We start from the raw sequence: 13742 nt of genomic DNA on the forward strand, positions 1-13742 counted from the left end.
AGCAGTCGAGAGAATCCTCGAACGGAGAGGGAGGAAAGTGACGGAGGTAGCGCCGGTGAGGAAGCGCGCTCCGGTTAGAGGCGACGGTGGCCGGCTCTGGCAGAGGCGGCGGCAGGAGGTGCCCAGTGTGGAAAAGCCTCAACCCTAGGCTAGTGTGGGAGAAGCGAGGGAGTGAAAGCAGTGGCGCCGCGGTCGTCAGTTGGGCTGGTGGCGCGAGTTGTCGCCGGCGAGGCCAAGGCGTGTGCTGGTTGAGGCGATGGTGGCCGGCGCTGGTGTAGGCGGCGGCGAGCCCGCGAAGAGAGTAAGAGACCTTGGGTCTCTGGAGAGTGTGTGAGTCGTGGGAGTGAGCTTACGGGAGAGTGTTTGAATCTGAGTGGGTGAGGAATGGAAGGGAAGGTGCCAAACCCCTAGGAGATTCTAGGTTAGAAATCACCCGGGTGGGCCAAGCCCATAAATAACGCACGTTAAGCCTTTTTAGAACGTTCGTCCCCTACCTCCTCAACGAACGTCTGTCCGTCCACTTCTTGGACGGACCATTTGGTGACCAACTCCCAACCGAACGCTCGCCAACAACGAACGCTCGCGAACGCTCGTCATTCAACGACAACAACGAACGCTCGCGAACGCTCGTCATTCAACGCCAACAACGAACGCTCGATCCAACGAGCGCTCGTCATTCAACTCCTGACCGAACGCTCGAGCGCTCGTCATTCAGCCCTTTCCCAACGAACGTTCGTCCCCAACGAACGCTCGTCCAGCGAGCGCTCGTCATTCAACGCCAACAACGAACGCTCGTCCCAGCGAGCGCTCGTCATTCAACTCCTGACCGAACGCTCGAGCGCTCGTCATTCAGCCCTTTCCCAACGAACGTTCAACTCCAAACCGAACGCTCGTCCCCAACGAGCGCTCGTCATTCAACGCCAGCAACGAACACTCGTCCCAGCGAGCGCTCGTCATTCAACTCCAAACCGAACGCTCGTCCTTAACGAGCGCTCGTCATTCAACCCTTTCCCAACGAACGTTCGTCCCCAACGAACGCTCGTCCCAACGAGCGCTCGTCATTCAACTCCAAACCGAACGCTCGTCCCCAACGAGCGCTCGTCAACCTCCTCCTCATTCTCAACGAACGTTCGTTAAATCCCCGCAACGAACGCTCGTTATTTCACTTCATTCCCAACCTCCGTCCAGATTCCCCCAACGCTCGTTATTTTTTTAATTGTTTGTTTTTTATTATTTTATTTTATTCTATTTTGTCTATCTTACTTCATTTGTTTTATTTATTTCTTTTAGTTTTATTTATTATTTTATTTTGTTCTATCTACTTATTCTACATATTTACTTATTCTAAAATATATATTTAATAATGCAATATTTACAATTTAAATAAGGTAATTTATCAAAATACGTTTTAAAGGTTTAGGCACATGTGTGATCGCACGCATCGTCCTTGTGCTGAGAACCTTTTCTTTTTCTTAATTAAAATTACAAAAAATATGTTTTGAAGGTTTAGGCACATGTGTGATCGCACGCATCGTCCTTGTGCTAAAACCTTTTCCCTTTCTTAATTAAAATTCCAAAAATATGTTTTAAAGGTTTAGGCACATGTGTGATCGCACGCATCGTCCTTGTGCTAAAAACCTTTTCTTTTCTCTTTCTTAATTGAAATTACAAAAAATATGTTTTAAAGGTTTAGGCACATGTGTGATCGCACGCATCGTCCTTGTGCTGAAAACCTTTTCTCTTTCTTAATTGAAATTACAAAATATGTTTTAAAGGTTTAGGCACATGTGTGATCGCACGCATCGTCCTTGTGCTAACAACCTTTTCTCTTTCTTAAACAAAATACAAAAAAAAAGGTATAAAATCTTCAAAAAAAAAAAAACCCGAAAACATCAACAATTTTAAACAACAAATAGTCTTGCTACCCAGAACTACGTGATCCTTGATTCTCCATCAAGAGTGGAGATACGTAGGAGCAAGGCTAGCCCTTGTCAGGTTCACTTTCCCAAAAATCCAAATTTATCCATAATCATTTTCCAAACAAAATTTTCTAAACAATTTTCAAACAAATTTTCAAGCAGTTTTCTAAAAGAACTACGTAACCCTGATTTCTCATTTTGAATGAGAATACGTAGGAGCAAGGTCAATCCTTGTCGGGCCCAAAAAACTAAAAAATATGTTTTGTTTATTTTAGAATTTTATTTTAGGGGATAGTTAAACATCTTGAAAATCACATCATATTCGTGCATTTAGTTAAAGGTACTGCCTTAGGGCAGGCGTTGTGGGGTGCTAACACCTTCCCCACGCGTAACCGACTCCCGAACCCAATCTTTGGTTTTCGTGGACCGTGCTTTATCGTTTTATGGTTTTTCCGTAGTTTTCCATAATAAACTATGGTGGCGACTCCAAAATCTCTTTTCTAAACTCTGTTCCTTTTTGGATCGTCGTCCCGTCGCGATTCCGGTTGCGACAGATGGCGACTCCACTGGGGAGATCGAGAGTCAGGCCATTTAATTAGATGCGCGAATTTGACATGATTTTTCTTTGTGTTTTTCTTCCCCTGTTGTCTTTTCTTTATCTGTGTCTGATAGTTGGAATAACTGCATGTGAATTGTTGAATATGGAACCCTAGGGTAGAAAACATGTTTATATCTGCCTGGGAATATTTTCTGGTTGTTTTGCAGGTGAGGGTTTGGGTATGCATTGCATTCTCCCTTCACACACACACTTTGTGCATATCATGAGTGGGGCCCTATACCCGGGTCTGAGCGCAACTTAGAATTAGAGGAGTTGTGTAGCGGTGTCATTCTGGGATGTACTTCCTGTCTGGCTATCGTGAGAACTCCAGCTAGAGTTTGTTCTCTTCACTTGTGTCTCCTCATCTAGTTGATTACTCGACTGTTGTGGAGATGCTATGAAGGGGGCCATAGCTCTAGTGACCATTGACCTCTAGGTTCAGGAGACCATCCTTGTGAGATTGCATATACTTGACATCGAATCCAAGCCATTGAACCTTTATTAGGGCACAAAGGGAGAAACGTGTATTCTTGTAATCCTCACGCTGTTCGTTCTCTTTCAAAAATTATGTTATTGCATTTTCATACCATGCATGCATTTGATTCATCGTGTTGTTTTATTATCATGCATCATATTCATGCATCATTTAGTAACATGTTGGTTTTAGGGGAAATCACAGGTATACACTTGACTTCACACGAGATGGATGTTGACACCAGATCTGATGCTACACTGCATACCAACTCCGCCATTTTAAGAAAGAAGTCTAGCCTAAGGACACATGTTGGAAATTTGACCGGGTTGATAAATTTAGGCCGAAGACTCAAGACCATACAGAGAGAAGCCTTCGGGAGGAAATATGGGAATTTGTTGAGTTTAATGGAGGTGAAAGTACAGTTGCCCGCTATTACAGCTCTAGCTCAGTATTATGATTCTCCCCTGAGATGTTTCACCTTCCAGGACTTCCAGCTGGCGCCAACCGTAGAAGAATTTGAGCATATTCTGGGTTTGCCATTAGAGGGTACCAAGCCATATCAGCACTTGGAGCATCATGCCTCTGTTTCTACCCTTGCTGTTATAATGAAATTACAGCCCAATGAATTGGAGAACCGGTTGATAACGAGACATCAAATTCGGGGGCTGACACAAGGTTACCTTGAACAATATTTGCACGACCTGGGGGATAGGGAAGAATGGGAGACCTTTATGGATGTACTAGCCCTCACTGTGTTTGGCATTGTCCTGTTTCCCAAGCTGGAAGACTTTGTAGATTACACTGCTATTGATGTCTTCGTGGCAAAAAAGACGAGATCAGAAAACCCCGTAACAGCAGTCCTCGCAGATGTGTATGGGACTATGAGTTTTTGCCAGGAGAGAAAAGGGAAGAGGATTCTTTGTTGTTTGCCGGCGTTATATGCGTGGATGACGGCACGAGTATTTAAGGGGGTAGTCGATGTTAGAAGTTCACCTGAGAATCTGTCGCATCAAGGAGGTAATGGGTGGGCTCTTTTCTTTGCCGGTTTGAGAGAGGGAAACGTAAAATGGCGCCTTCCTTGGCTTGAGACTAAACCATCTATCCAACATTGTGGCAACTTCCCTAACATACCTCTCATAGGCGCTAGGTATTGTATTAACTACAACCCTATTTTGGTCCAGAGACAGTTCGGATATCCTATGAAGGGAGCGCCTTCACCAGATTATCTCACAGCCTTCTTCATCTACTATGAGGACGGACATTGTACTGAAATGTTGAGGAGAGTCAGAAGTGCCTGGGAAAATGTGGTGCGAGCAGAGAAGGACCTGAGGAGTGGAGTGATGGATAGCAGGGTTAGTTATCATACCTGGGTTATGGAGAGGGTAAGAGAAGTCAAGTTGCCTTTCAAGCCCATCAATGATCAATCGGCGAGTGAAGGAACATCCCAAGCCCCAGAAAGTGAAGAGGTGAAACAGCTGAAGGCTGAGGTGGAGAAATTGAGGGTGAGGAATGCTAGGTTGGAAAATGAATTACAGAGAGCTCGCAATGATTTTGTGGATATGAGGAATGATAACGAAGAAAAGTCACAGGCTTATGAAAACATTGTCAAAAGCCAGAAGGCAGAGAGAGATTATACGTTCCGAGTAAAACAGGATCTTGCGGCCGCGAGTAAGGAGTTATCCATGAGGGTGAATGAGAAGAATGTGGCTCTAGAAGAGGGCAGACAGTGGAAACAACTCTATGAAGAAGCCAAGAGGGATAAAAGGGAAGCCCTAAAAAGACTAAGGGAAGCGCAAGTCCAAGTACAAGAATCGGGGCATCAAATGAAGGAAATGGCTACATCATTTGAAGCGGAGTTGAATCAGGAGCGCTGGAAGCTGGCAGAGGCTGAAGGGGAATATCGAGCCATGTTAAAGCAGATGGAGGATTACATCGAGGAACAGGAGGAGCGATGGAGGTCGATGGAATTTGAAGAAAGGCATCAGGCCTTGATAAAGCGGATGAAAGAGCACATCGCAGAGCAAGAAACGGCCGTAAAGCATTGGAAGGAAAGCTTCTCTCAGTTGGCTGCTTTGGCAAATGGGGCAATTGAAGACATTCCCAGAATGGTGTCGGAAGCTGAAGCGAGTACCCACTTTTATAGCCCACCAGTAGAAATAGAGCTTTTTATTAATCACTGTAAACGGCTGATAGATGAGATGAAATCCCTCATCACTCGGGATAGGAATTGATGTATTTAGGGATCTTTATGGTTTGTTTCCTTTAAGAAATGTAATGAACTTGTTTCCTTTTAAATGAAAGGTGTGGGATGTTGTTTAGCATCTGCTTGTGTTAATTTCCATCAATGATGTCATTACAATCTTGTGATTTCCCCCTATTACTAGCATGCATCATATTTTCTTTTGTTCAGCATGTTTCATTTCCATCTAATTAATTAAAATAATAAAGCAGTACGCGTGAGAAAAAACGACGACCAAATTTCCACGACATCCCTACCGGACCCGGGCAAATTCAAAAGCCATGGCAAGCTGGGAGGAGTCACAAGAGTCTCTCAAAGCGGATGTTGGCCAATTGAAGGACCAGATCGGCCAGATCTTGGCGGCGCTTGAATCCATGAAGACTACTGGAGAGTCTTCATCTGCGCATGTTGAGGGGAATGCTCACCCTTATCCCCCAATGTTCAACGCTGCGAGCCAATCAGTTCCTTTCCCACTGTATGGTTTACCTCCGGGTTACGCTCCTCCTGTAGGAGAATACTCAGAAGCTGAGCACGCTTCATTCTCGTTTCCCGCGACTGTCAATATACCACCAATCGGCACTCAGGGACCTGTCTTAGTGTCGGCTCCCATGGTGGGCACGGGAATGAATGAGACCAACACCACTGATGGAATTCGGGTGACCCCAGTACCGCCTGTGGTTGCTAGGGAGGATTTTTCAGCCGAAGCTGCACCACACGCCACGGTGGTTGGGGGATTCGGTAGCCTCGTTGGAGCTACGGGTAGGTTGGAAAGTCTGGAGGCGAGGTTGAGAGCTGTTGAAGGAGTTGAGAGCTACGGGTTTGGAGATGCGGCCCGATTGAGTTTGGTTCCGGGCTTGAAAATCCCGCCTAAGTTCAAGGCGCCGGAGTTTGAAAAATATAGGGGTAACACTTGCCCTAAAAGCCATGTGACCATGTACTGCAGAAAGATGGCTGCGTATGCTCATGATGAGCAGCTACTCATCCACGTTTTCCAGGAAAGTTTGGCTGGGGTGGCATTGAACTGGTACACCCACTTGGAGCCACACCGAATTCGTTGTTGGGCGGATCTAGCTGACGCCTTCGTGAAACAATATGTATACAATACTCATGTTGCTCCGGACCGTCTGCAGCTGCAGAATATGACAAAAAAGGACAATGAAACTTTCAAAGAGTACGCCCAGCGATGGAGAGAGTTGGCTGCGCAAGTTGAGCCGCCGTTGTTTGATAAGGAGATGGTGTCGATGTTCGTAAACACACTCCAGCCGCCATTTTATGAGCATATGGTGGGGAATGTATCTGTCAATTTTGCTGACACCATCATCATTGGTGAGAGGATAGAAATTGGATTGAAAAATGGGAAGATAGCCTATGGCCCACCTGCAGCTACAAACTACAAAAAGCCCAGTTTCAATCAGGGGAAGAAAAAAGAGGGGGAGGTACATGCTGCGTCGGTAATGCCTGTATGGAGAGGACGAGCTCCCAATCCTAATTATCGACCATACTTAAACCCACCTCCTTACGCTGCTAACACCACGTTTGCTCACCAAGCTAGGCCTCAACAACAACAAGCGTATTATCCACCGCAGCGTATCCCAACCGAAGCTCCAAGACCGGCCGCAAACATGGGCCCAAATCTGAATGTGGGTCACAACAACAACCCAAGGGGAAATCAATTTGTTAGGTTCACCCCGATCCCTATGACCTACACTGAATTGTTACCGAACCTAGTCAAAAAGGGTCTGGTCGCCATTTGCCCGATGAAGCCTGTACAGCCGCCGTACCCTAGGGGTTATGACGCAAATGCCAGGTGTAGTTATCATGCAGGAGGCATTGGCCACTCGACCGAAGGATGTATGGCTCTCAAATACAAAGTTCAGGCTCTGATAGATTCGGGTTGGTTAAAGTTTCAAGAGGACCAGCCCAACGTCAATACTAATCCATTGTCCGGGCACGGGAGTTCCTCGACGAACGCCGTCGAGGTTGGAAACCATGATCTGATAAGAGATGTGGGCGAAATCCGAAGTTCTAGGAGGTTTATCTTTGAAGCTTTGTTGAAGAAGGGCCTAGTGAAGGGCGATTATGATCTGGGTGTAACGTGCGCACTCCATCCGGAGGCCGGGCACTCTATTGAGGAATGTATGGAATTTGAGATTTTTCTACAAGACTTACTTGATAGAAATCTGATGCAAGTGTGCCGCAAGGTCAGAGAGGAGGAAGTATTTGCACAAATTAGTGGAGAATCTGATATGACTCTACCCGAACCTTTGGTGATCCATTTTACTAGGACCACCCCTGCACTGGTAACTGAAGGAAATCCGTCTGTGGTCATCCGAGTGCCAACTCCTTTCCCTTATAAGAACGAGAAAGCCGTCCCATGGAGATATGGGGCAACTGCATTAGATGAGGGAGAATATGCAAATCCGACTGTGGAAAACATATCAGGCATTGGTGGAATGACCAGAAGTGGTCGAATCTTTACACCACCAGAATTGGCGAGAGAAAGAACCAATGATAGGGAAGCAACAATGGCTGCAAAAGCAAAGGAGTTCTTGAGGGGGAAGAACGTGGAAGCCGAGGAGACCCCCAACACAGAGGAGAAGAGGGAAATATCTGAAGAAGAAGTTGGTGAATTCCTAAAGTTCATACAACAGAGTGAGTACAAAGTGGTGGAACAGTTGAATCGCATGCCTGCCCGGATCTCCTTGCTAGAATTACTCATGCACTCTGCCTCGCACCGAAAGTTGTTGATGAAGATACTCAGTGAAGCTCATGTAGAACAAGGTATTTCTCTGAACAAGTTCGAGGGCATTGTTGGCAACATCGTTGCTAATAATTACCTCACCTTCACTGATGAGGAGATACCCACTGAGGGGAGAGGGCATAACAAGGCTCTTCATGTCTCTGTGAAATGTTTAGATCACGTTATAGCACGTGTCTTGGTGGACAATGGCTCCTCTCTGAACGTCATGCCAAAAACGACATTGGAGAAACTCCCCTATGATGGAATGCATATGAAGCCGAGCTCTATGATTGTGAGGGCATTTGACGGCAGTAAAAGGGTAGTGATGGGAGAAATTGAATTGCCCGTTCAAGTCGGTCCTTGTGTCTTTCAAGTGACCTTTCAAGTTATGGATATCCTCCCGGCTTATAGCTGTTTGTTGGGTCGCCCGTGGATCCATTCTGCAGGAGTTGTGCCTTCCACACTACACCAAAAGCTGAAATATGTTATGGGAGATAAGCTGGTGATAGTATCAGGAGAGGAGGACCTCCTTGTGAGCGGACCATCATCCTCCCGTTATATTGAAGTAGCCGAGGAAGCTCTCGAGGCAACTTTCCAATCTCTGGAGATCGTGGGAAACACCTACGTGGAGCCATTCGCGATCAGTCCACATCTGTCGCGTGCTTCTATCATGATGGCCAAAGTCATGATAAAAGAAGGTTACATGCATGGGAAAGGTTTGGGTAGGTATGGACAGGGGCGAGCATTCCCTCTGGAGGTCGTCGAGAACAAGAATAGGTATGGCCTGGGATACAAGCCCACCAAGGAGGATAGGAGAAGGCTGATAGAAGAAAGGAGGGAGCGCAGTCTGGCTCGGATGGAAAGACGGGAGCCCAAAGTGGGAAGAATTCGTATCGGTGACCTCAAGGAGAGCTTTCGCAGTGCTGGTTGGGTTAACACTGGCCACATAGCAGCTGTGGGAGATGAAGATGGATCGGAAGGTTCCAGTTTCGTGTGGGCCTGCTCCCCGGATGCACGACTCGACAACTGGAAGATGCTGGATTTGCCCGTGATGCTTAATTTGAATAAGATGTAATAACTTTAATTAATCCTATAGCTTTACCCGGGGCTTTAGGATTCATGACTTACGGGTTGACGTTTTTAGTTTGTTATGCTCAGCGCGATAATCAAAGTGTGTTTGTTTGTGTTTTATCATCATTTTGCATTCCTCGTCGTTTTTCGTTTATTTATTTCCTTTTCATAAACTCAAATAATGCAGATATGACAATGAATGTTTTGAAAGTAATTATGTTGATATTCCTGATTTTGGGCACCCCGTCAATAATACGGAAGATGATTGTGATGATGACCCGGAACCCCCTCCTGAACTGTTGAGACTAGTGGAACAAGAGTGTAAGGAGATGAAACCTCACCAGGAAGATGTTGAAGTACTCAATTTAGGGAATGGGGATGAGGTAAAGGAGGTGAAGATCGGTACAGCCATGAAAGCAGAAGTGAAGGAAAAATTGCGTGACTTATTGAGGGAGTTCAGGGATGTGTTTGCTTGGTCTTACAATGACATGCCAGGCCTCGATACAGATATTGTACAACACAAGCTCCCACTCAAGCCGGAATGCCCACCGGTAAAGCAAAAGCTAAGAAGGATGAAACCGGAAATGTCCTTGAAGATCAAGGAGGAGGTACAGAAGCAATTCGATGCAGGGTTTCTAGCTGTGGCGAGATACCCAGAATGGGTAGCAAACATTGTACCGGTGCCTAAGAAGGATGGTAAAGTTCGGATGTGTGTCGATTATCGAGATTTGAATCGCGCAAGCCCAAAGGACAATTTCCCATTACCACACATCGACACCCTGGTTGATAATACAGCCAAGTATTCACTGTTTTCGTTCATGGATGGTTTTTCGGGGTATAACCAGATCAAGATGGCGCCAGAAGATATGGAAAAGACTACTTTTATTACATTGTGGGGCACATTTTGTTATAAAGTGATGTCTTTTGGACTCAAGAATGCTGGGGCAACATATCAAAGGGCGATGGTGGCACTTTTCCATGATATGATGCACAAGGAGATTGAAGTTTATGTGGACGACATGATCGCGAAGTCCGAATCAGAAGAAGAACACGTCCTCAACTTGAGAAAGTTATTCGAGAGATTGAGGAAGTATAAGCTTAGGCTGAATCCCGCCAAATGTACATTTGGAGTGAAATCCGGGAAATTGTTGGGCTTTATTGTCAGCCAGAGGGGGATAGAGGTGGATCCAGATAAAGTGCGAGCGATAATGGAAATGCCTGCGCCTAAAACGGAAAAAGAAGTTCGAGGGTTTTTGGGTAGATTGAATTACATTGCTAGATTCATCTCCCACTTAACTGCTACTTGTGAACCACTGTTCGAGTTGTTACGAAAGAATCAGGCTGTGGTGTGGAATGAGGATTGTCAGGCCGCTTTTGAGAGAGTCAAACAATACTTACAAAACCCTCCTGTATTACGTCCACCAGAACCCGAAAGGCCACTCATTTTGTATTTGACTGTATTGGACGAGTCAATGGGTTGTGTGTTGGGTCAGCATGATGAGGATGGCAAAAGAGAGCACGCTATATATTACTTGAGCAAGAAGTTCACAGACTGCGAACAACGATATTCATCGTTAGAGCGGACTTGCTGCGCATTGGCATGGGCCGCTCATCGTTTAAGGCAATACATGTTGAGTCATTCCACGTGGTTGATATCCAAGATGGATCCTATCAAGTATATTTTTGAAAAGCCTGCCCTTACTGGAAGGATAGCTCGATGGCAGATGCTATTGTCAGAGTACGACATCGTATATGTCACTCAGAAATCTGTCAAGGGTAGCGCACTAGCAGAATACCTGGCTCATCAACCCCTTTGTGATTATCAACCAATGCAACCTGAATTTCCTGATGAGGATATCATGGCTCTATTCGAAGAGAACAAAGAAGACCGAAACGAAAAAGCGTGGACGGTGTTATTCGACGGAGCCTCGAATGTGATGGGACATGGAATAGGGGCAGTGCTTATCTCCCCAGAGCGTCAGTATATACCAATGACGGCAAGGTTGTGTTTTAGCTGCACAAATAACATCGCTGAATATGAAGCCTGTGCTATGGGTATTCGAGCAGCAATTGAGTCTAAGGCAAAAATTCTGGATGTGTATGGAGATTCGGCTTTGGTCATCCATCAACTGAAAGGAGAATGGGAAACTAGGGATACAAAATTAATTCCCTACCAAGCTTACATCAGGGGATTAATGGAGTATTTCGATTCCATCACATTTAACCATATACCTCGAGAAGATAATCAATTAGCAGACTCACTGGCCACCTTGTCGTCAATGTTTGAGGTTGATCAAGATGCAGAATTACCAAAAATCAAAATGAAAAGCCATGCAGAGCCCGCATATTGCCACTTCATCGAGGAGGAGTTAGACGGTAAGCCTTGGTACTTTGATATCAAGCGTTATCTTAAAACCCGAGAATACCCTGAGGATGCGTCTGAAAACGATAAAAGAGCACTAAGAAGGTTGGCCGGCAGTTTCATCTTAAGTGGGGATGTTTTATACAAGAGAAACCATGACATGGTCCTCCTCAGATGTGTGGATGCAAAGGAAGCCGAGTTGATATTGAAAGAAGTGCACGAAGGTACATTTGGTACACACATGAATGGACATTCGATGGCTAGGAAGATCTTAAGAGCTGGTTACTTCTGGTTGACCATGGAAAACGATTGTTGCATACACGTGAGAAAGTGTGAGAAATGTCAGATATATGCAGATAATATCAATGTGCCACCCACTACTCTGAACGTACTGTCTGCACCATGGCCATTTTCGATGTGGGGAATAGATGTCATCGGAGCTATAGAACCAAAAGCGTCAAATGGACATCGCTTCATACTAGTCGCAATCGACTATTTCACCAAGTGGGTTGAGGCTGCTTCGTATGCCAACGTGACTAGAAAGGTTGTGGTTAGATTCATAAGGAAGGAGTTGATCTGTAGGTATGGGCTACCTAACAAGATCATCACTGATAACGCTACCAACCTGAACAATCAGATGATGGCGGAGTTATGTGAGGAATTCAAAATTCACCACCATAATTCCTCTCCTTATCGTCCAAAGATGAATGGGGCAGTAGAGGCTGCTAACAAGAACATCAAGAAGATTGTGCAGAAGATGGTGGTCACCTACAAGGACTGGCACGAAATGCTTCCTTTCGCTCTGCACGGATACCGCACATCAGTACGAACATCAACTGGGGCCACGCCGTTCTCGCTAGTGTATGGGATGGAAGCGGTACTTCCATTTGAGGTCGAAATTCCCTCCTTACGCGTGTTAATGGAAACTAAGTTAGAGGAAGCTGAGTGGGTTCAAACCCGATTCGACCAACTCAACCTTATCGAAGAGAAAAGGTTAACAGCAGTGTGTCATGGACAGCTGTATCAAAGGAGAATGAAAAAGGCGTTTGACAAAAGGGTGCACCCGAGAGAGTTTCATGAGGGCGAACTGGTGTTGAAGAGGATTTTGCCCATCCAAAAAGATCGTCGAGGCAAGTGGACCCCAAACTATGAAGGGCCGTTTGTGGTGAAGAAAGCATTCTCTGGTGGGGCACTAATTCTCACAAGGATGGATGGGGAGGAATTACCGTTACCGGTTAATTCTGATGCGGTCAAAAAGTTCTATGTATGATGATTCCGTGATAAGGGTTGCCGTTAGCGAATATTAACATTGCCTTTCAAATTGTTGTAATCTGTGTTTTTCATTCAATAAATACCGCATATTAAATTTTTGTTCATACTTTCTGAAATTATTGCATGTCGCGCTGAGCTGTTTAGGTAAATAAAGAGGATTGAAAACGAAAATAATCGAACGAATGTCAATAAAAGCATCACGGGTATTCAGTCGGCTTAGCTCGGTCCTGGTGGGTGTCGTAAAAATTAAAAAAAAAAGATAATAGAAAGAAATAAAAAAAAGAAAGCAAAAGAAAAGACACATGTTGAATTCGTTGTCAATGAGGTTGTCAAGGGCGTAGTGTTTTCGAAAAGCAAAAGCAAAATAAATTCTGAAAATACCAAAGTTGGGTCTTCTCCTGATGCAAGGTTTCGGGGGTAACCATCGTTCTTTTCCGGCTAGAGCATCTGCATTCATACTACTTGAACCCTCAACCTTTTTGTTTCCCATTAAAACAAAGGATTGTCATGAATACAATACTGGGGCAGTGTTCATCATGGTACACATCCCCAACGATCTGTTGATTGGGAGATAAAAAAAAATAAAAAATAAAAAAAAAAGGAAAAAAAAAACAATGAAGTCGATGTGTCAACCACTACCGAGTTTTATTCCAGGGCTAAGGTCGCGAGAAAGTAAGGTAAGCAAAGATTCAGAGTGACGTGTGGCCATTTTTTCTTTATCCAAACGTTAAAAGAAGTTTATCCAATTGCACCCCTTTTGAGCCATAAATTATATTTGTTTTCATCACCCCCGACAAGAATCATTAACACATCGATGTCAACCTAAAGGGTACATCAAGGGCATCCGAAATCAAGGAGGGGATTTCTAAAAAAAAAAAGAAGGAAAAAAGAAATAAAAAATATATAAAGTCTCGAAGAAGTACACAACAGAGACCACGAAGCAAGCGACCCAAAAGGGGAAGAAAGAAAAAAAACAGCAATGAAAATAAAAGGATGCCCGAAGTTTCAGATCTTTAAGGATAGTCGACTCGATACCTTGCAAATGATTCTTGTTGAAACAATTTAA

General features: G+C 44.9%; 1 protein-coding gene across 1 annotated transcript; it reads left to right on the plus strand.

Annotated features, from left to right (window-relative positions):
• Positions 1-256: 256 nt before the first annotated feature.
• LOC148193521 (uncharacterized) lies at positions 257-12915 on the plus strand. The gene is made up of 4 exons (XM_088099442.1): positions 257-326; positions 5931-7795; positions 7829-8902; positions 9279-12915. Exons 1-4 carry the CDS (start codon positions 257-259, stop codon positions 12672-12674), a joined length of 6405 nt encoding a protein of 2134 aa, XP_087955568.1. The 3' UTR covers positions 12675-12915.
• Positions 12916-13742: the final 827 nt, after the last annotated feature.

The sequence above is a fragment of the Vigna umbellata genome, chromosome 9, assembly GCF_029865625.1.
Source record: "Vigna umbellata cultivar VRB3 chromosome 9, Vumbellata_1.0, whole genome shotgun sequence".
Lineage (NCBI taxonomy): Eukaryota > Viridiplantae > Streptophyta > Magnoliopsida > Fabales > Fabaceae > Vigna > Vigna umbellata.